We start from the raw sequence: 23,085 nt of genomic DNA on the forward strand, positions 1-23,085 counted from the left end.
GTTATCCAAGATAGAATTTTAGTTCAACCTTAAGTTTACCTGTAGAACTATCCCATCCCCCTGTAAACTTAATTGTTAGTCTAAAGAGGGACAGCTCTTCAGACATCAGGAAAAAACCTTGTATAGAGAGTAAAAAATCTGACCTCCATAGTTGGCCCAAAAGCAGCCATCAATTAAGAAAGCGTTCAAGCTCAACATCAATTATATAAAAATTCCAAACACACCACTAAACTCCTTATTCCACATTGGATTAATCTATCATTTCATAGAAGCAACAATGCTAATATAAGTAACATGAACATTTTCTCTGCCGCATAAGCCTAAATCAGACTGAAAAACTTCACCGATGCTTAACAGCCTAACACTAACAAACAGAAACAAGTCAGTATTACTCACACTGTTAACCCGACACAGGCATGCTTTAAGGAAAGTTTAAAAAAAGTAAAAGGAACTCAGCAAACTTAACCCCGCCTGTTTACCAAAAACATCACCTCTAGCATTACCAGTATTAGAGGCACTGCCTGCCCGGTGACACATACTCAACGGCCGTGGTACCCTAACCGTGCAAAGGTAGCATAATCACTTGTTCCTTAAATGGGGACTCGCATGAATGGCATCACGAGGGTTCAACTGTCTCTTACTTTCAACCAGTGAAATTGACCTGTCCGTGAAGAGGCGGACATGAAACAATAAGACGAGAAGACCCTATGGAGCTTTAATTTATTAATGCAATCAAAACTATACAAATCCATGGACCCTTACACCACCACACCTGCATTAAAAATTTTGGTTGGGGTGACCTCGGAGCATAACTAAACCTCCGAACAGCCTACGCTAAGACTACACAAGCCAAAGCGAACCAGCACCTGTAATTGACCCAATGACTTGACCAACGGAACAAGTTACCCTAGGGATAACAGCGCAATCCTATTCCAGAGTCCATATCGACAATAGGGTTTACGACCTCGATGTTGGATCAGGACATCCTAATGGTGCAGCAGCTATCAAGGGTTCGTTTGTTCAACGATTAAAGTCCTACGTGATCTGAGTTCAGACCGGAGTAATCCAGGTTGGTTTCTATCTATTCTATATTTCTCCCTGTACGAAAGGACAAGAGAAATAAGGCCCACTTCATAAAGTGCCCTCATTCCATAGATGACCTAATCTCAATCTAACAAAATAACACCAACCCAACCCAAAAACAGGGTTTGTTAAGATGGCAGAGCCCGGCAATTGCATAAAACTTAAAACTTTACAATCAGAGGTTCAACTCCTCTTCTTAACACCATGTCAACAACAAATCTCCTACTCCTTATTATATCCGTAATGGCCGCCATAGCATTCCTCACACTCATTGAACGAAAATTACTGGGCCACATACAACTACGCAAAGGACCAAACACCATTGGCCCCTATGGGTTGCTACAACCTTTTGCTGACGCCATAAAACTATTCACGGAAGAACCCTTAAAACCTTCAACATCTACCACCATTCTCTACATTACCGCACCAGCCTTGGCCTTTTCCATTGCTCTTCTCCTATGAACTCCCCTTCCCATACCCCATCCACGAATTAACTTCAATCTAGGACTTTTATTTATTCTAGCCACATCTAGTCTAACTGTTTACTCCATTTTATGATCAGGATGGGCATCAAACTCAAACTATGCACTAATCGGAGCACTATGAGCTGTCGCCCAAACAATCTCATATGAAGTCACTCTTGCTATTATTCTCTTATCAGTCTTACTAATAAGTGGCTCATTTAATCTTCTCATACTTATCACAACACAAGAACACCTCTGACTCCTCCTACCATCATGACCCCTAGCCATAATATGATTCACCTCCACATTAGCTGAAACAAACCGAGCTCCTTTCGACCTCATAGAAGGCAAATCGGAACTAGTCTCAGGCTTTAACATTGAATATGCCGCAGGCCCATTCACCCTGTTCTTCATGGCTGAGTACATAAATATCATTATAATAAATGCCCTAATAACCACAATCTTCCTAGGCACATTATACTCTATTAATTCCCCAGAACTATTTACAACGTGCTTTACCACCAAAACACTTCTTCTAACCTCATTATTTTTATGAATCCGAACAGCATATCCTCGATTCCGCCATGATCAACTTATACACTTACTATGAAAAAATTTCCTCCCACTTACACTAGCTCTTCTCATATGATATATCTCAACACCTGTTGCAATCTCCAGTATTCCTCCGCAAACCTAGAAATATGTCTGACAAAAGAGTTACTTTGATAGAGTAAATGATAGAGGCCCTCATCCTCTTATTTCTAGGATTATAGGTATCGAACTTACCCCTGAGAACCCAAATTTCTCCATGCTACCTACCACACTCCATCCTAAGTAAGGTCAGCTAAATAAGCTATTGGGCCCATACCCCGAAAATGTTGGTTATACCCTTCCCGTACTAATTAACCCACTAGCCCAACTTATTGTCTACCTCAACATAATCACAGGCACTCTCATTACAACGCTAAGCTCACACTGATTCCTCGCCTGAGCAGGCCTAGAAATAAATATACTAGATTTCATCCCAATTCTAATCAAAAAAACAAACCCCCGTTCTACAGAAGCCGCTATTAAATATTTCCTAATACAATCCACCGCATCTATAATCCTCATAATAGCAATTATCTCCAACAACCTACTCTCCAGATGCTGAACCACAACAGACAACATCAACCAACTTTCATCTCTAGCCATGACAACAGACCTAGCCATAAAATTAGGAATAGCCCCCTTCCACTTTTGAATCCCAGAAGTCACCCAAGGGACATCTTTAATTTCTGGCCTGCTCCTCCTCACATGACAAAAACTAGCTCTCATCTCAATTATATACCAAATACATTCTTCAACCAATACAGATATTCTCCTGACCCTCTCTACTCTATCTGTTATAATAGGCAGCTGAGGAGGCCTTAACCAAACACAACTACGCAAAATCATGGCATATTCTTCAATTACTCACACAGGCTGAATAATAACACTAACCTACAACCCAAATATCACAATCTATTACCTAACCATATACACTATTATGACAACTACCGCATTCCTAACTCTCAACCTAAACTCAAATACCACAACTTTTATACTATCCTGCACTTGAAACAAACTAACCTGACTAATACCATTAATATCAACCACCCTCCTATCCATGGGAGGCTTACCCCCACTAATCTGTTTCCTACCCAAATGAATTACCATTCAAGAACTTACAAAAAGCAATAACTTCATCATCCCCTCCATTATAATTACCATAACCCTACTCAACTTATACTTTTATATACGCCTAATTTATACCACCTCCATAACAATACTCCCTACATCCAACAATACAAAAATAAAATGACAATTTGAAAATACAAAACCCATACTCCTCATCCCCCCACTCATTATCCTCACCACCCTCCTCTTAACAATTTCTCCACTAACCCTAGTCATCCTCTAGAAATTTAGGTGAAGTAAGACCAAGGACCTTCAAAGCCCTCAGTAAGTTAAACCACGCTTAATTTCTGTAATATATAAGGACTGCAGATTCTATTCCACATCAAATGAATGCAAATCAATTACTTTAATTAAGCTAAGCCCTTACTAGATTAATGGGACTCAAACCCATAAAATTTTAGTTAACAGCTAAATACTCTAACCACTGGCTTTAATCTACTTCTCCCGCCGCAGGGAAAAAAGGCGGGAGAAGCCCCGGCAGAAATTAACTGCTCCCTTGAATTTGCAATTCAACATGAAAATCACCTCGGAGCTGGTAAAAAGAGAACTTTAATCTCTGTCTTTAGGTTTACAGCCTAATGCTTACTCAGCCATTCTACCCCCCTCCCCAACCTATGTTCGCCTACCGTTGGCTGTTCTCAACAAACCACAAAGATATTGGAACCCTTTACCTACTGTTCGGCACATGGGCCGGGATCATAGGCACAGCTCGAAGCCTTCTTGTTCGAGCTCAACTGGGTCAACCAGGCAGCCTATTAGGCAACGACCATATCTACAATGTTATCGTTATAGCCCATGCGTTTGTCATAATTTTCTTTATAGTTATACCCATCATAATCGGAGGTTTCGGAAACTGATTAGTACAACTAATAATTGGTGCCCTCGACATGGCTTTCCCCCACCTAAACAATATGAGTTTTTGACTTCTCCCCCCTTCCTTTCTACTGTTACTGGCATCTGCGGCAGTAGAAGCCAGTGCTGGGACAGGTTGAAGAGTTTATCCTCCTTTAGCAGGAAATTTCTCCCACCCAGGAGCTTCCGTAGATCTAACTATCTTCTCACTTCACCTAGCAGGCATCTCCTCCATCCTAGGGGCTATAAACTTCATTACCACTATTATCAACATAAAACCCCCTGCAATATCTCAATATCAAACCCCCTTATTCATCTGGTCAGTGTTAATCACAGCCATCCTTTTACTCCTCTCTCTACCAGTACTAGCTGCCGGCATTACTATATTACTAACAGACCGTAATCTAAATACCACTTTCTTTGATCCTGCCAGAGGGGGGGGATCCTATCTTGTATCAACATCTATTCTGATTTTTCGGCCACCCCGAAGTCTATATCCTCATTCTACCTGGATTTGGGATAATCTCTCATATTGTGACATATTACTCCAGAAAAAAAGAGCCATTTGGCTACATAGGTATAGTTTGAGCTATAATGTCAATCGGGTTTTTAGGCTTTATTGTATGAGCCCATCATATATTTGCAGTAGGAATAGATAGACACACAAGCCTACTTCACTTCCGCCACTATAATTATTGCAATTCCCACTGGCATTAAAGTCTTCAGCTGACTTGCCACGCTTCACGGAGGCAATATCAAATGATCTCCCGCAATACTTTGAGCTCTAGGCTTTATTTTTCTCTTTACCATAGGGGGCTTAACCGGTATCGTGTTAGCAAACTCATCATTAGACATTGTACTACACGATACGTACTATGTTGTTGCACACTTTCACTATGTACTATCCATAGGAGCTGTATTTGCTATCATAGGAGGCTTCATTCATTGATTCCCCTTATTTTCAGGCTATACTCTAGACCAAACTTATGCCAAAGCCCACTTCACCATCATATTTGTAGGTGTAAATTTAACCACCTTCCCACAACATTTCCTCGCTTTATCCGGAATACCCCAACGCTACTCTGACTACCCCGATGCCTATACCAGATGAAATATCTCATCCATAGGCTCCTTCATTTCCCTAGTAGCAGTAATACTAATAATCTACATAACCTGAGAAGCCTTCGCCTCAAAACGTAAAGTCTCATTAATTGAACAGCCCTCTACCAACCTAGAGTGACTGCATGGTTGCCCTCCACCCTACCATACATTTGAAGAACCAACCTACATTAAACTAAACGAAAAAGGAAAGAATTGAACCTCCTAAAACTGGTTTCAAGCCAGCCCTGTGACCTCCACAACTTTTTCAATAAGTTATTAGAAAAACTATTTCATAGCTTTGTCAAAGCTAAATCATAGGTTAAACCCTATATATCTTATATGGCTCACTCAGTTCAACTAGGCCTACAGGATGCTATATCCCCTATCATAGAAGAATTAATTGCTTTTCATGACCACACTTTTATAATTGTATCCTTAATTAGCTTTCTAGTCCTATATGCCCTGTCTTCAGCTCTCACAACAAAACTAACAACACCAATATCACGGACGCCCAAGAAATAGAAACCATTTGAACCATCTTACCCGCAATCATTTTAATCTTAATTGCTCTTCCATCCCTGCACATCCTATATCTAACAGACGAGATCAACAACCCCTCTTTTACTATTAAATCAATTGGACACCAATGATACTGAACCTACGAATACACAGATTACGGAGGATTAATCTTTAACTCTTATATACTCCCCCCATTGTTCTTAAACCCAAGAGACCTTCGACTTCTAGAAGTTGACAACCGAGTAGTTCTCCCAATTGAAGCCCCTGTCCGAATAATAATTACATCTCAAGACGTCCTACACTCATGAACAATTCCTACTCTAGGCCTAAAAACAGATGCAGTTCCTGGACGCCTGAATCAAACCACATTCACCGCTACACGACCAGGTGTATACTATGGACAATGCTCAGAAATCTGCGGTGCTAACCACAGCTTCATACCCATTGTCACAGAATTGATTCCACTAAAAATTTTTGAGATAGGGCCTGTATTTACCCTATAGACCCCCCCCCCACATCTCACTCCATAACTCTCTGCAAAATATTCTTATAATACACTGTACAGCTATCCTAGCATTAACCTTTTAAGTTAAAGATCGAGAGAAATACCCTCTCTGCAGTGAAATGCCTCAACTAGATACATCGTATGGTTTACTATCATCATAACTATACTCCCCACACTATTTCTTATTATACAATTAAAACTACTAAACACAAACTACTACCCACCTCCCCTACAAAAGAATCCCAATACACAAACCTACAATAACCCCTGACAATTGAAATGAAGGAAAATCTATTTGCCCCATTTACCTCTCCAACAATCCTAGGCCAACCTGCTGCAGTAATCATCATTTTACTCCCCGTGCTACTATTTCCAACCTCCAAACACCTTATTAATAATCGACTAATTACCATCCAACAAAACCTAATCCAACTAACCCTAAAACAAATAATAATATCCCATAATACCAAAGGACAAACCTGGTCCCTAATACTAACATCTTTAATTATTTTTATCTCAATAACCAATCTTCTCGGACTTCTACCCTACTCATTTACACTCACCACCCAACTATCTATAAACCTAGCCATAGCAATTCCCCTATGAGCAGGGACAGTAATCATAGGCCTTCACTTCAAAACTAAAAGCTCTCTGGCCCACTTCCTACCACAAGGCACACCCACTCCCCTTATTCCTATACTAGTAATTATTGAAACAATCAGTCTATTTATGCAACCAGTTGCCCTAGCCGTACGCTTAACCGCCAGTATCACAGCTGGCCATCTACTAATGCACCTAATAGGAAGTGCTGCACTAACATTATCAACCATCAACCTCCCTATCACCTCACTAATCTATGCACTTCTAGTACTATTGACCATTCTAGAAATCGCAGTGGCCCTAATCCAAGCCTATGTCTTCACACTATTAATCATCCTTTATCTACGTGATAACACTTAATGACCCACCAATCTCATGCCTATCACATAGTTAAACCTAGCCCCTGACCACTAACAGGGGCTCTCTCAGCCCTGTTAACAACATCAGGCTTAATTATATGATTTCACTTTTACTCCACCACTCTACTAATGCTAGGCCTACTAACCAACGTGTTAACCATATACCAATGATGGCGTGACATTATTCGAGAAAGCACCTACCAAGGCCACCATACAATACCTGTCCAAAAAAGCCTTCGTTATGGAATAGTCCTTTTTATCATCTCAGAAATCCTCTTCTTCACCGGTTTCTTCTGAGCATTCTACCACTCGAGCCTTGCTCCCACCGCACACCTAGGAGGACACTGACCACCAACAGGAATTACTCCCCTAAATCCCCTAGAAATGCCCCTTTTAAACACCTCCATACTACTTGCATCAGGAGTTACAATCACCTGGGCCCACCACAGCCTAATAGAAAGTAATGGAAAACAAACAATCCAAGCTTTACTCATTACAATCCTACTAGGCATCTACTTCACCCTACTACAAATTTCAGAGTACTTTGAAGCGCCCTTCACTATTTCCGATGGTATCTATGGCTCAGCATTCTTTATCACCACAGGCTTCCACGGACTTCACGTCATCATCGGATCTACATTCCTTATTACCTGCCTTATCTGTCAACTGTTATACCACTTCACATCAAACCACCATTTTGGATTCGAAGCCGCTGCTTGATATTGACACTTTGTAGATGTGGTCTGATTATTCCTTTATATCTCTATCTACTGATGAGGATCCTACTCTTTTAGTATAATTAGTACAGCTGACTTCCAATCAACTAGTTTCGATACTATTCGAAAAAGAGTAATTAACCTAGCATTAGCACTGACAATTAATACCCTTCTGACCCTCCTACTAATAATTATCATATTCTGACTACCCCAGCTGAACTCTTATGCAGAAAAAACCGATCCTTACGAATGTGGCTTTGACCCACTAAACCCTGCCCGCATTCCCTTCTCCATAAAATTTTTCTTAGTTGCCATTACCTTCCTACTATTTGACCTAGAAATTGCCCTACTACTACCCCTACCATGCGCTCTCCAAACAACAGATCTTCCAACCATGCCTAAATCATCAATTACACTAATTATTGTCCTAACCCTAAGCCTAGCCTACGAATGAACTCAAAAAGGACTGGATTGAACTGAATTGGTAAGTAGTTTAAACAAAACAAATGATTTCGACTCGTTAGATTATGATAACCATACTAACCAAATGCCTTTCATCTATATAAGTGTTACACTAGCATTTATAATCTCACTCCTAGGTATGTTAACCTATCGCTCACATCTAATATCCTCCCTATTATGCCTAGAAGGAATATTATCATCACTGTTTATTATAAGTACTCTTATAGCTTTAAACATGCACTCCTCACTAGCTAACATTATACCCATCGCCCTACTAGTATTTGCTGCTTGCGAAGCAGCAGTCGGTCTTGCCCTACTAATCTCAATCTCTAACACATATGGTCTAGACTATATCCACAACCTAAATTTACTTCATTGTTACAATTATACTACTACCAACAACGTGATTTTCCAAAAATAGCATAATCTGAATTAACCTTACCGTACATAGCCTAACCATCAGTATTATCCCCTTATTATTTTTCAACCAAACCAGCAACAATCTCCTCAACTACTCAATCCATTTATCTTCCGACCCTCTAACGACACCTCTCCTAATATTAACTGCCTGACTCCTGCCCCTTATGATTACAGCAAGCCAATATCACTTACATAATGAATCCCCCTCACGAAAAAATTCTCTCTCTCCATGTTAATTTTCCTACAAATCTCTCTAATTCTAACATTCATAGCCACAGAACTATTCATATTTTATATTCCATTCGAAACCAGTCTCATTCCTACCCTAATCATCATCATCCGATGAGGCAGCCAAGCAGAACGCCTTAACGCAGGCACATATTTCCTATTCTATACACTAACTGGCTCTCTCCCTCTACTCATTATGTTAATCTATACGTATAATAGTTTGGGTTCACTAAACATCATGCTACTCACGCTCATGGCTCAAAAACTAACAACCACTTGATCCCACAATCTTACCTGACTAGCATGCATAATAGCCTTCATAGTAAAAATATCCCTGTACGGCTTACACTTATGACTCCCCAAAGCCCATGTTGAAGCCCCCATTGCTGGATCAATAGTCCTTGCCGCAGTACTCCTAAAACTAGGTGGCTACGGCATGATACGACTCACCTCTATCCTTAACCCTACAACAGAACATATAACCTACCCCTTCCTTATACTATCCCTATGGGGCATAATCATAACAAGCTCTACCTGTCTTCGACAGACAGACCTAAAATCACTCATCGCATACTCCTCCATAAGCCACATAGCCCTAGTAATCATAGCCTCCCTCATTCAAACCCCCTGAAGCTTCATTGGTGCAACTGTTCTTATAATCACCCACGGACTCACCTCATCCATATTATTTTGCCTAGCAAACTCAAACTATGAACGAACCCACAGCTGCATTATACTACTTTCCCGAGGACTCCAAATACTATTTCCATTAATAACCTTTTGATGATTTGCAGCAAACCTTACCAACATCGCCCTACCCCCTACTATTAACCTAGTAGGAGAACTCCTTGTAATAATAACCTCATTCTCCTGATCATACATCACCATTACGCTTACAGGACTTAATATGCTAATTACAGCCCTCTACTCCCTCTATATATTTACCACAACACAACGAGGAATACTTACATATCACACTACTAATATAAAACCTTCCTTTACACGAGAAAACATACTAATATTCATACACCTTTCCCCTATTATACTCCTGTCCCTTAACCCTAATGTTATTCTAGTTTTCACCTCCTGTAAATATAGTTTAGCCAAAACATTAGATTGTGGATCTAACCATAGAGGTCTGCCACTTCTTATTTACCGAGAAAGCTAGCAAGGGCTGCTAACCCATGTCTCCGTTTTTAATAAATACGGCTTTCCCAACTTTTGAAGGATTACAGTTATCCATTGGCCTTAGGAACCAAAAACATCGGTGCAACTCCAAATAAAAGTAACAACCATGTACACCTCCATTACCATAACAATCCTAACCACTCTAATTCTACCAATTGCTATTACCTTTATTAATCCCAACAAAAAGCACCTATACCCATACTACGTAAAAACAACTATGATATATTCTTTCACCATTAGCCATCTCCCCATAATCTTGTATATTCTCCTGGACCAAGAAGCAATTATCTCAAACTGACATTGAATAACAATCCAAACATTAGAATTAACACTAAGCTTCAAATTTGATTACTTCTCCATAATATTTATCCCAATTGCACTATTCATTACTTGATCTATTATAGAATTCTCACTATGATATATAAGTTCGGACCCAAACATTAATCAATTCTTTAAGTACCTTCTCACATTTCTCATCACCATACTAATTTTAATCACTGCCAACAACCTCTTTCAACTTTTCATTGGCTGAGAAGGCATAGGAATTATATCCTTCTTATTAATTAGCTGATGGTACGCTCGAATAGAAGCCAACACAGCAGCCACTCAGGCAATGTTATACAACCGTATTGGCGATATCGGCTTTATCCTAAGCATAACATGGTTCATCCTACATTACAACTCATGAGACTTTCAACAAATGTTTATCCTAAACCCCAACCCAAGTCTTCTCCCACTAATAGGTATTCTTCTGGCAGCAACAGGAAAATCAGCCCAGTTTGGTCTTCACTCTTGACTACCTTCCACCATAGAAGGCCCAACACCAGTCTCAGCTCTACTCCACTCCAGCACGATAGTTGTCGCCGGAGTATTCCTGCTCATCCGTTCCACCCTCTAATAGAAAATAATACATTAATCCAAAGCCTTACATTGTGCCTAGGAGCCATTACCACCATATTCATAGCAGTTTGCGCCCTAACACAAAACGATATTAAAAAAATCGTAGCCTTTTCCACCTCAAGCCAACTGGGCCTCATAATAGTTGCTATCGGCATCAACCAACCATACCTAGCGTTTCTACATATCTGCACCCATGCCTTCTTCAAAGCTATATTATTCATCTGCTCTGGATCCATTATTCATAACCTAAACAACGAACAAGACATTCGAAAAATAGGAGGGTTATTTAAAACAATACCCCTTACTTCAACCTCCCTATTTATTGGCAACTTAGCACTTGCAGGCATACCCTACCTCACAGGCTTCTACTCCAAAGACCTCATCATCAAAACCGCAAACATGTCGTATACCAACGCCTGAGCCCTATCTGTCACTCTCATTGCCACATCCCTAACTAGCGCTTACAGCACCCGAACTATCTTTATAACCCTAACAGGACAACCCCGCTTCCCAACCTCAATCTATATTAACGAGAACGACCCCACCTTATTAAAACCAATCAAACGCCTCACTATCGGCAATATACTAGCAGGATTTCTTATCACCAACAATATCTCCCCTACTTCACTCCCCCAACCAACAATACCTCACCATCTAAAACTCTCAGCCCTATATCTAACCACCCTGGGCTTTCTAGTAGCCCTAGACCTTGCCCTTATAACCAACAAACTTAAAATAAACATGCCATCACACACATTTAAATTCTCCAACATATTAGGATATTACCCTATCACAATTCACCATATAACCTCCTACCAAAATCTGCTTATAAGCCAAAACCTATCCTTCCTCTTACTAGACTTAACCTGACTGGAAAAATCTATAACCAAAACAATTTCACATATCCACACTACCATCTCCACCATCACAACCACCCAAAAAGGCATAATCAAACTTTACTCCCTCTCCTTTCTTATTCCCCTCATTCTAACTTTATTCCTAATAACATAATCTATTACCCCGAGTAATCTCAATAATAATGTATACACCAACAAACAACGTTCAACCAGTAACCACTACCAATCAACGTCCATAGTCATACAAAGCACCTGCACCAATAGAATCCCCTCGAACTAACCCCGACCCCTCACCCTCAAAAATCACCCAATCCCCCATACTATTAAAGTTCACCACCACCACTAAATCATCAAAATCTGTAACTCATAAAATTAAACCCACCTCCATCGCTAATCCTACCAGAAAACTCACAAAAACCTCAAGCCCCGATCCCCATGTTTCAGGATACTCCTTAATAGCCATTGCCATAGTATACCCAAAAACAACTATCATACCCCCCAAATAAACTAAAAACATCATTAAACCCATATACGCTACCCCACAATTCAAAATAATCACACAACCAACTATACCACTAACAATGCCAACCCTCCATAAATAGGAGAGGGTTTAGAAGAAAACCCCACAAACCCCATAACTAATAATACGTTTAACAAAAATAAAATATATGTCATTGTTCTCACGTGGACTCCAACCATGACCAATGATATGAAAAACCATCATTGTACTTCAACTACAAAAACATTAATGACCCCAATACGCAAATCCCACCCAATCCTAAAAATAATTAACCACACCTTCATTGACCTACCCACCCCACCTAACATTTCTATATGATGAAACTTCGGCTCACTTCTTGCAACCTGCCTAATTCTACAAATTATTACAGGACTATTCCTAGCAATACACTACTCACCAGACACTTCCTCCGCCTTCTCCTCAGTCGCACACATCGTCCGAGAGGTAAATAACGGCTGAATCCTTCGCTACCTCCACGCCAACTGTGCCTCCATACTCTTCATCTGCCTTTTTCTACATGTAGGCCGAGGCCTCTACTACGGCTCCTTTCTTCTCACAGAAACTTGAAACACTGGCATCACACTTCTACTCATAACCATAGCAACAGCCTTCATGGGCTATGTACTCCCATGAGGCCAAATATCATTCTGAGACACCACCGTAATTACAAACCTACTATCAGCAATCCCATACATCGGAACCAATCTCGTCCAATGAGTTTGAGGTGGATATTCTATTGAAAGCCCCACCCTCACACGATTCTTTACCCTTCACTTTATCCTACCTTTCATTATCACAGCCTTTACTACTCTACACGTATTATTTCTACACGAAACAGGATCAAATAATCCCTGCGGAATTTCCTCTCACTCCGATAAAATCGACTTCCACCCCTACTACACAATTAAGGACATCCTAGGCCTAGCCCTCTTTTTCACAACCTTAATAACATTAGTATTATTCACGCCTGACCTTCTAAGCGATCCAAACAACTACATCCCAGCCAACCCCCTAAGCACGCCTCCACACATTAAACCAGAATGATACTTCTTATTCGCATATGCAATTCTACGATCCATTCCTAATAAACTAGGAGGGGTGTTAGCACTCCTCCTATCAATCCTTATCTTATTATTCATACCCACTCTCCACAAATCCAAACAACAAAGTATGGCATTCCGCCCACTCAGCCAGTTCCTATTTTGACTCCTAATCACAATTCTACTAACTCTTACCTGAATCGGAAGTCAACCAATAAGCCAACCCTTTATGACTATTGGACAAGTAGCATCCGTAATACATTTCACCACAATTCTAGTCTTAATACCACTTGCCTCCCTAATTGAAAACAACCTGCTCAAATGAACCTGCCCCCGTAGTATAAATAAATACACCAGTCTTGTAAACTGAAAATGGAAAACTTTTCCCTTGGGCAACTCAGAAAGAAAGTACTTAACTTCACCACCAACACCCAAAACTGGCATTCTAACTTGAACTACTTTCTGTCTTTTATGGTATGCAAGCTTTAAATGCAACTTAAGTATTAAACATTTCAATAAACTTTTATGTAAATCGTGCATTACTGTTAGCCGACATGAATACTATATAGTACTCTATATGTTTAACTGTACATAGCACATATTCTTACATACTTACTAAACACAGTCCCACAACATGCTTACAAGCAAGCACTCTAATAGATCAATCAACTGTAACACATAACAACAAGACTCAAAGCTCAAGCATCACAACCCGAATATCAACTAACTTATTGTTCATTTACAGTACATAGTACATTAAATCGTTCACCGGACATAGCACTTCCAAGTTAAATTAATCCTCCTCACCTCCTTGTCTTGTGCAGGTTTTCAAAGGGAATGCTTCTGGTTTTTGCCCATTCAGTATGATATTGTCTGTGGGTTTGTCATAAATAGCCCTTATTATTTTGAGATATGTTCCATCAATACCTAGTTTATTGAGTTTTTAGGACGAATGGGGTGTTGAAATTTATCGAAGGCCTTTTCTGCATCTATTGAGATAATCATGTGGTTTTTGTCATTGGTTCTGTTTATGTGATGGATTATGTTTATTGATTTGCCTATGTTGAACCACCCTTGCATCTCAGGGATGAAGCCAACTTGATCATGGTAGATAAGCTTTTTGATGTGCTGCTGTATTCAGTTTGCCAGTATTTTATTGAGGATTTTTACATCCATGTTCATCAGGGATATTGGCTTGAAATTTTTTTGCTGTTGTTGTGTCTCTGCCAGGATTTTGTATCAGGATGATGCTGGCCTCATAAAATGAGTTAGGGAGGCTTCCCTCTTTTTCTATTGTTTGGAATAGTTTCAGAAAGAATAGGTCAGCTCGTCTTTGTACCTCTGGCAGAGTTCAGCTGTGAATCCATCAGGTTCTGGACATTTTCTATTGGTAGGCTAATAATTACTGCCTCAGTTTCAGAACTTGTTATTGGCCTCTTCAGGATTTATTTTATTTTTATTTTTTGAGGGTTTTTTTTTTTTGTCGCTCTCTCCTTCTGTTCTGCTCTTAATTATTTGTTATGTTCTGCTAGGGTTTGAATTTGTTTGTTCTTGCTTCTCTAGTTCTTTTAATTGTGATTTTAGCATGTCTATTTTAGATCTTTCTTGCTTTCTCTTGTGGGCATTTAGTGCTGTAAATTTTCCTCTAGACATTGCTTTGTCATAGTCCCAGAGATTCTGGTATTTTGTGTCTTTGTTCTCATTGGTTTCAAAGAACTTTTTAAGTTCTACTTTCATTTAATTATTGACCCTGTAGTCATTCAGGAGCAGGTTGTTCAGTTTCCATGTAGTTGTGCGATTTTTAGTGAGTTTCTTAATCCTGAGTTCTAATTTGATTGCAGTGGTCTGAGAGACTGTTATGATTTCCATTCTTTTACATTTGCTGAGGAGTGTTTTGCTTCCAATTATGTGGTCAGTTTTAGAATAAGTGCGATGTGGTGCTGAGAAGAATGTGTATTCTGTTGATTTGTGGCAAAGAGTTCTGTAGATGTCTATTAGGTCTGCTTGGTCCAGAGTTGAGTTCACCTCCTGAATATCCTTGTTAGTTTTCTGTCTCATTGATCAGGCTAATATTGACAGTGGGATGTTAAAGTCTCCCACTGTTATAGTGTGGGAATCTATGTCTCTTTGTAGGTCCCTAAGAACTTGCTTTATGATTCTAGGTGCTCCTGTATTGGGTGCATATATATTTAGGATAGTTATCTCTTGTTGTTGCATTGACCCCTTTACCATTATGTAATGCCCATCTTTGTCTCTTTTGATCTTTATTGGTTTAACGTCTGTTTTATCAGAGACTGGGATTGCAACCCCGGATTTTTTTTTTTTTTCTTTCCATTTGCTTGGTAAATATTCCTCCATCCATTTATTTTGAGTCTATATGTGTCTTTGCACATATAGACTGAAATACAGCACTTAGATGGATCTTGACTCTTTATTCAATTTACCAGTCTGTGTCTTTTAATTGGAGCATTTAGCCCTTGTATTTAAGGTTAATATTGTTATGTCATTATGATGCTAGCTGGTTATTTTGCCTATTAGTTGATGCAGTTTCTTCATAGTGTCGATGGTCTTTACAATTTGTTATGTTTTTGCAGGGGCTGGTACCAGTTGTTCCTTTGTGTGTTTAGTGCTTCCTTTAGGAGTTGTTGTAAGGCAGGCCTGGTGGTGACAAAGTCTCTCAGCATTTGCTTGTCTGTAAAGGATTTTATTTCTCCTTCACTTATGAAACTTAGTTTGACTGGATATGAAATTGTGAGTTGAAAATTCCTTTCTTCAAGAATGCTGAATATTGGCTCCCCACTCTCTTCTGGTTTGTAGGGTTTCTACAGAGAGATCCACTGTTAGTCTGATGGGCTTCCATTTGTGGATAACCCGACCTTTCTCTCTGGCTGCCCTCAACATTTTTTTCATTTCAACCTTGGTGAATCTGGCAATTATGTGCCTTGGGGTTGCTCTTCTCAAGGAGTATCTTTGTGGTGTTCTCTGTATTTCCTGAATTTGAATGTTGGCCTGTCTTGCTAGGTTGGGGACATTTTCCTGGATGATATTTTGAAGAGTGTTTTCCAACTTGATTCCATTCTCCCTGTCACTTTCAGGTACCCTAATCAAACGTAGATTTGGTCTTTTCACATAGTCCCATATTTCTTGGAGGCTTTGTTCATTTCTTTTTATTCTTTTTTCTCTAATCTTGTCTTCTTGCTTTATTTCATTCAGTTGATCTTCAATCTCTGATCTCCTTTCTTCTGCTTTATCGATTCAGCTATTGATACTTGTGCATGCTTCACGAAGTTCTCATGCTGTGTTTTTCATCTCCATCAGGTCATTTATGTTCTTCTCTAAACTGGTTCCTCCTGTTAGCAATTCGTCTAACCATGTCATAAGACTGTTTGCAAATCACTTTTATCTTGCAGCTCCCAAAATTCTCTTTTTGTCTGTAACTATTGAAATTGTGATTATAAATGTGTTTTTGTTATAAATGTATTTGTGTGTATCGTAATTTGCTTTTTGAGCTTTTTTATTTTTACATAGTTTTTCTTAATTTTGGAATCTTTCAATTATTTATTTTTGTATTTTTATCACCACAATTTAGATATTTTTGTTCTTATCCTCATTTTTCTAACTTTTTATACTCTTTTGTGTTCCTGTTTCATGCATTATTATTCCATTTTTAAAATTAGTATATAAATTTTTAGTGGTTTCTTTCTGAAATTTTAATAATATTTTTGGTGGGATTATGTTGCCCTATTTTGTATAGATTGTATGTAATCTTTGAGATTTGCTCATTTAAAAAGGTTACCTGTCACAAAATTTATTAATGTAGCTTTGTCCTGGCATAGTCAGAAAGCAATGGTCTTGACTAGAGATTGTGTGGGTCTGTCAAACATGTTCTTCAGATTTGTGTTGTCTGAAATTTTGTGCTTACTTTTAGTTTAAAGAGATTATGTTTCTCCTGAAAAGTAATTACCTGGTACACCTGTTCTCTCTCTGCAGCACTGCAGTGCTCTGCTGCAGTGTATTTACCTTTGGTCTCAGCAGACTCAAAATGAAAGTATACCATCATTGATTTCAGCAATTTATGTCATGGGAGACAGAAACCAGTGTGTGGAAAGGCCAGTAGAAGACAGAAATTAAATTGTACATGCCAATATTTTACTTTCCTTTAAAAAAAAGGCAGAAGTTACAATTTACTTCTGAAGGGACTAGGTAATACTGAGGAGCAGAAAGAGTTGTAATGGGTAAATGTAACAAACTTTTCTTTTTTTCTATGTGGTTCTTTGCATTGGGTTTAATTCAGACACTGTACACACCTAACTCATGTATAAATTATCCACATATGTATTTTGGTCTGTATGTTTTCATTACATTTATATGTCTGTGAAGAATTAGGGCCTGTGTCATATTGCAATGTAATCTTACTTATGTAGTTTGAATAATTTTATAGGTTAGATTTGGAAACTGTATTTATCTAATAAGTGGACTAATTTGTTATTTTTATTTCTTTTCAGTTATATGTTCTCATTTTGCTCAACACCTTTGTCCAGAGCAGGGCATAGAAGATTCTCTCCGAAAAGTGATATTGAGAAGATGTGAAAAATGTGGACCTGAGAATTTACAGTTAAAAATTGGTTGTACCAATGTGGATGAGTGTAAGGTGCACAAAAAAGGTTATAATAAGCTTAACCAGAGTTTGACAACTACACAGAGCAAAGTATTTCAATGTGGCAAATATGTAAACGTCTTTCATAAATGTTCAAATTCAAAAAGACATAAGATAAGGCATACTAGACAGAAGCTTTTGAAATGTAAGGAATATGTCAGATCATTTTGCATGCGTTCACACCTATGTCAACATAAAAGAATTTATACCAGAGAAAATTCCTACAAATGTGAAGAAGATGGCAAAGCCTTTAACTGGTCCTCAACCCTTACTTATTATAAGAGAATTCATACTGGAGAGAAACCTTACAAATGTGAAGAATGTGGCAAAGCCTTTAGTAAGGCCTCAACCCTTACCAGGCATAAGGTAATTCATGCTGGAGAGAAACCCTACAACTGTGAAGAATGTGGCAAAGCTTTCAATCGGTTCTCAAGTCTTACGGAACATAAGAGAATTCATACTGGAGAGAAACCCTACAAATGTGAAGAATGTGGCAAAGCTTTCAACTGGTCCTCAAGTCTTACGGTACATAAGAGAATTCATACTGGAGAGAAACCCTACAAATGTGAAGAATGTGGCAAAGCCTATGGTAACTTCTCAACCCTTACTAAACATAAGGTAATTCATACTAGAGAGAAACCCTACAAATGTGAAGAATGTGGAAAAGCCTTCAGCTGGCCCTCAAGCCTTACTGAACATAAGAGAAGTCATGCTGGAGAGAAACCCTACAAATGTGAAGAATGTGGCAAAGCTTTCAACCGGTCCTCAAGACTTAGTGAACATAAGAGAATTCATACTGGAGAGAAACCCTACAAATGTGAAGAATGTGGCAAAGCTTTCAACCGGTCCTCAAACCTTACGGAACATAAGAGAATTCATACTAGAGAGAAACCCTACAAATGTGAAGAATGTGGCAAAGCCTATGGTAACTTCTCAACCCTTACTAAACATAAGGTAATTCATACTGGAGAGAAACCCTACAAATGTCAAGAATGTGGCAAAGCCTTCATCTGGTCCTGAAGACTTAGTGAACATAAGAGAATTCATACTGGAGAGAAACCCTACAAATGTGAAGAATGTGGCACAGCCTATGTTAACTTCTCAGCCCTTACTAAACATAAGATAATTCATACTGGAGAGAAACCCTACAAATGGGAAGAATGTGGCAAAGCCTTTAGTAAGGCCTCAACCCTTACTGCACACAAGACAATTCATACTGGAGAGAAACCCTATAAATGTGAAGAATGTGGCAAAGCTTTCTACCAGTCCTCAAACCTTACAGAACATAAGAGAATTCATACTGGAGAGAAACCCACAAATGTGAAGAATGTGGCAAAGCCTATGGTAACTTCTCAACCCTTACTAAACATAAGGTAATTCATACTGGAGAGAAACCCTACAAATGTGAAGAATGTGGAAAAGCCTTCAGCTGGCCCTCAAGCCTTAGTGAACACAAGAGAATTCATGCTGGAGAGAAACCCTACAAATGTGAAGAATGTGGCAAAGCCTTTAGCTGGGTCTCAGTCTTCAATAAACATAACAAAATTCATACTGGAAAGAAATTCTATAAATGTGAAGAATGTGGCAAAGAGTTCAACCAATCCTCACACCTTACTACTCATAAGAGAATTCATACGGGAGGAAAAACCCTACAAATGTGAAAAATGTGGCAAAGCTTTCAATTAGTTCTCAACCCTTACTGAACATAAGGGAATTTATACAGAAGGGAAACCCTACAAATGTGAAGAACGTGGCAGATTTTTTAACTCTTCCTCAATCCTTACTAAACATAAGGTAATTCATACTGGAGGGAATTCCTACAATTGTGTGGAATGTGGCAAAGCCTTTAACCAGTCCTTAAGGCTTACCTCATATAAGACAACTCATACTGGACAGAAACCATACACATGTGAAGAATGTGGGAAAGCCTCTAACAGATCCTCAATTCTTAACAGACACAGGCTAATTCATACTAGAGAGAAACTACAAACCTGAAAGATGTGACAGTGCTTCTGGCAACACCTGAAACTTTTCTGAGTATAAAAGAAATCATACTGGTGAGAAATCCTAGAAATGTGAAGAATGTGACAAAGCCTTCAAATGGCTGTCACACTTGATTGTAGGTAAGATAACTCATATTGGAGAAAACTAGTGTGAACAATGTGGCAAAACATTTAACCAATGCTCATGCCTTTTTGCAAAGGAAAGCATTTATACTAGCCTGGGCAACAGAGGGAAACTCTGTCTGGAAAAAAAAATCATTAATATCTTCTCACATCTTAGTCAATATCAGAGAGTTCATACTAAATAAAAGCGTTAAAAGTGCAATTGGTGTCAATAGATCTTTCAGAAAATATAAGCCCTTAAATTCCAGAAGAATATTTATTTTGAGGAAACACATTACAAATATAAAGAGGATTGTAGTACCTTTACTTGTATCACAGGTTTTATTGTACACATTTTGTACTACAGGAAAACCCTGAGGTAGTTGTTCCAACTTTGCTCAACATCAGGGAATTTATATTGAAGAATAACCCTGCAAATTTAATGAATTTGGAAAAACATTTTTAAAAAAACTACAGATTATAAAACACAAAAGTCTATACTAAAATATATTTTTGCAGATACAGTAAATATTTTAAAAATTTAATCCAAAATTAAGTAAAGAGAATCCACAGTAGAAATACCTGTCTCTCAAACTTCAGACATTACACTTACTCAGATTGCTGAGTATAGGAAAAAATTCAAAACTAAAGTTGATAAAAAGAAAAATTATTTGTAAGTAACTTTAAAAGAAGTAGATCTTTGAAGAGTTATAATTTCATTTAAAGTATACTTTTGTCCTGAAAATATAGATTTTTTTTTTGCCAGACACAGTGGCTTACACCTGTAAGGCCAACACTTTGGGATGCTGAGGTGGGCAGATCACCTGAGTTGAAGACCAGCCTGGCCAACATGGTGAAATCCCATGTCTACTAAAAAGAAATACAAATATTAGCAAAGCATGGTAGTGCACACCTGTAGTCCCAGCTACTTGGGAGGCTGAGGCATGAGAATCACTTGAACCTGGGAGTCAGAAGTTGCAGTGAGCTGAGATGTTGCCACTGCATTGCAGCCTGGGTGACAGAGCGAGACTCTGTCTCAAAAGACAAAAAAAAACAAAAAACAAAAAACAAAAACAGCTTATTTGGAAACTGAATACTGATGGAATTCAACTCTTTAATTACTTCATGCTATTTCATCGTTTCTGTTGTTTCCACATGTAAAAGCCTGTGATCAATTCTTTCTGCATCAAAGATTTGGGAGACTTTTATTAGGTGGTCATTATTTATTACCTTTCTTATGGATGACTGAGGACATTAAAATGTAAGATGCATGATGAAAATCTAAGTAGAAAAGCTATTTGTGGTTAACTTATAGAATTGAGTGATGTATGAGGTAGGCGTTCAGAGTAATATTCTTTTTTTTTTTTTTTTTTTTTTTTGAGAGGGAATCTCGTTCTGTTGCCCAGGCTGGAGTGCAGTGGCATAATCTCGGCTCATTATAAGCACCTCCTCCCAGGTTCAAGCTATGCTCCTGTCTCTGCCTCCCAAGTAGCTGAGATTACAGGTACCCATGACCACATCCAACTAATTTTTGTGTTTTAGTAAAGGAAGGTTTCACCATGTTGACCAGGCTGGTCTTGAACTTTTGACCTCAAGTGATCTGCCTGCTTTGGCTTCCCAAAGTGCTGTGATTATAGGTGTTAGCCACTGCACCCAGCCCTAAGTAATATTCTAATACATTATTATGAGAGAAAATTGTTCTTATAGTTTTTTTTTTTTTTTTTTTGAGACGGAGTCTCGCTCTGTGGCCCAGGCTGGAGTGCAGTGGCCGGATCTCAGCTCACTGCAAGCTCCGCCTCCCGGGTTTACGCCATTCTCCTGCCTCAGCCTCCCGAGTAGCTGAGACTACAGGCGCCCGCCACCTCGCCTGGCTAGTTTTTTGTATTTTTTAGTAGAGACGGGGTTTCACCGGGTTGGCCAGGATGGTCTCGATCTCCTGACCTCGTGATCCGCCCGTCTCGGCCTCCCAAAGTGCTGGGATTACAGGCTTGAGCCACCGCACCCGGCCATTACTTATAGTTAAAATTAAATCAAAATAATTAGTATGTCATTTTACTAAATGTACTTTTATGTGATAAAACTACAGTTTTAAAGTTTTAAATTGTGTGTTAATTTTTTAATTGAACATTGATGACATGTTAAACACTGTTATACATTCAGCAAAGTGTTATTATGCCACTAATTGTAACCTATTCCACGTTACTCAAGGGTGTATTTAAAAGATGGTAACAATACACTATTTGGTAACATAATAGACTAACATTTCTAGTATTCTTCTTTTTCAGTGGCTTTAAACTGCAAATAAGTGAAAGAATATGGTTCCTGTGGGTTAATTTTTTTTATATTTAAATTTATTTTTCTTAGTTTTTTTTTTTTTTTTTTTTTTTTTTTGAGACAGAGTCTCGCTCTGTCGCCCAGGCTGGAGTGCAGTGGCCGGATCTCAGCTCACTGCAAGCTCCGCCTCCCGGGTACACGCCATTCTCCTGCCTCAGCCTCCCGAGTAGCTGGGACTACAGGCGCCCACCACCTCGCCCGGCTAAGTTTTCTTATTTTTTAGTAGAGATGGGGTTTCACCGTGTCAGCCAGGATGGTCTCGATCTCCTGACCTCGTGATCCGCCCGTCTCGGCCTCCCAAAGTGCTGGGATTACAGGCTTGAGCCACCGCGCCCGGCCCTTAGTTTTTGTGTGTACATAAAATGTGTATATATTTATGTCATATATGGTATATTTTGGTACAGTCATACAATATATAACAATCACGTTGTGATAAGGTACCTATAACCTCTGGCT

General features: G+C 38.9%; 1 protein-coding gene across 1 annotated transcript in view; it reads left to right on the plus strand.

Moving 5' to 3' along the window:
- Nucleotides 1–20,031, plus strand: part of LOC135968539 (uncharacterized) — a 47,248-nt gene extending 27,217 nt beyond the window's left edge. The window contains 2 exon segments of the mRNA XM_074025079.1: nt 18,039–19,502; nt 19,505–20,031. Of these exon segments, the coding sequence (XP_073881180.1) occupies nt 18,039–19,502; nt 19,505–19,851 (1,811 nt within the window). The 3' untranslated portion in view covers nt 19,852–20,031.
- The last annotated feature ends 3,054 nt before the right edge of the window (nt 20,032–23,085 follow it).

This window comes from Macaca fascicularis, chromosome 19 (genome assembly GCF_037993035.2).
Source record: "Macaca fascicularis isolate 582-1 chromosome 19, T2T-MFA8v1.1".
In the NCBI taxonomy this organism is placed as follows: domain Eukaryota; kingdom Metazoa; phylum Chordata; class Mammalia; order Primates; family Cercopithecidae; genus Macaca; species Macaca fascicularis.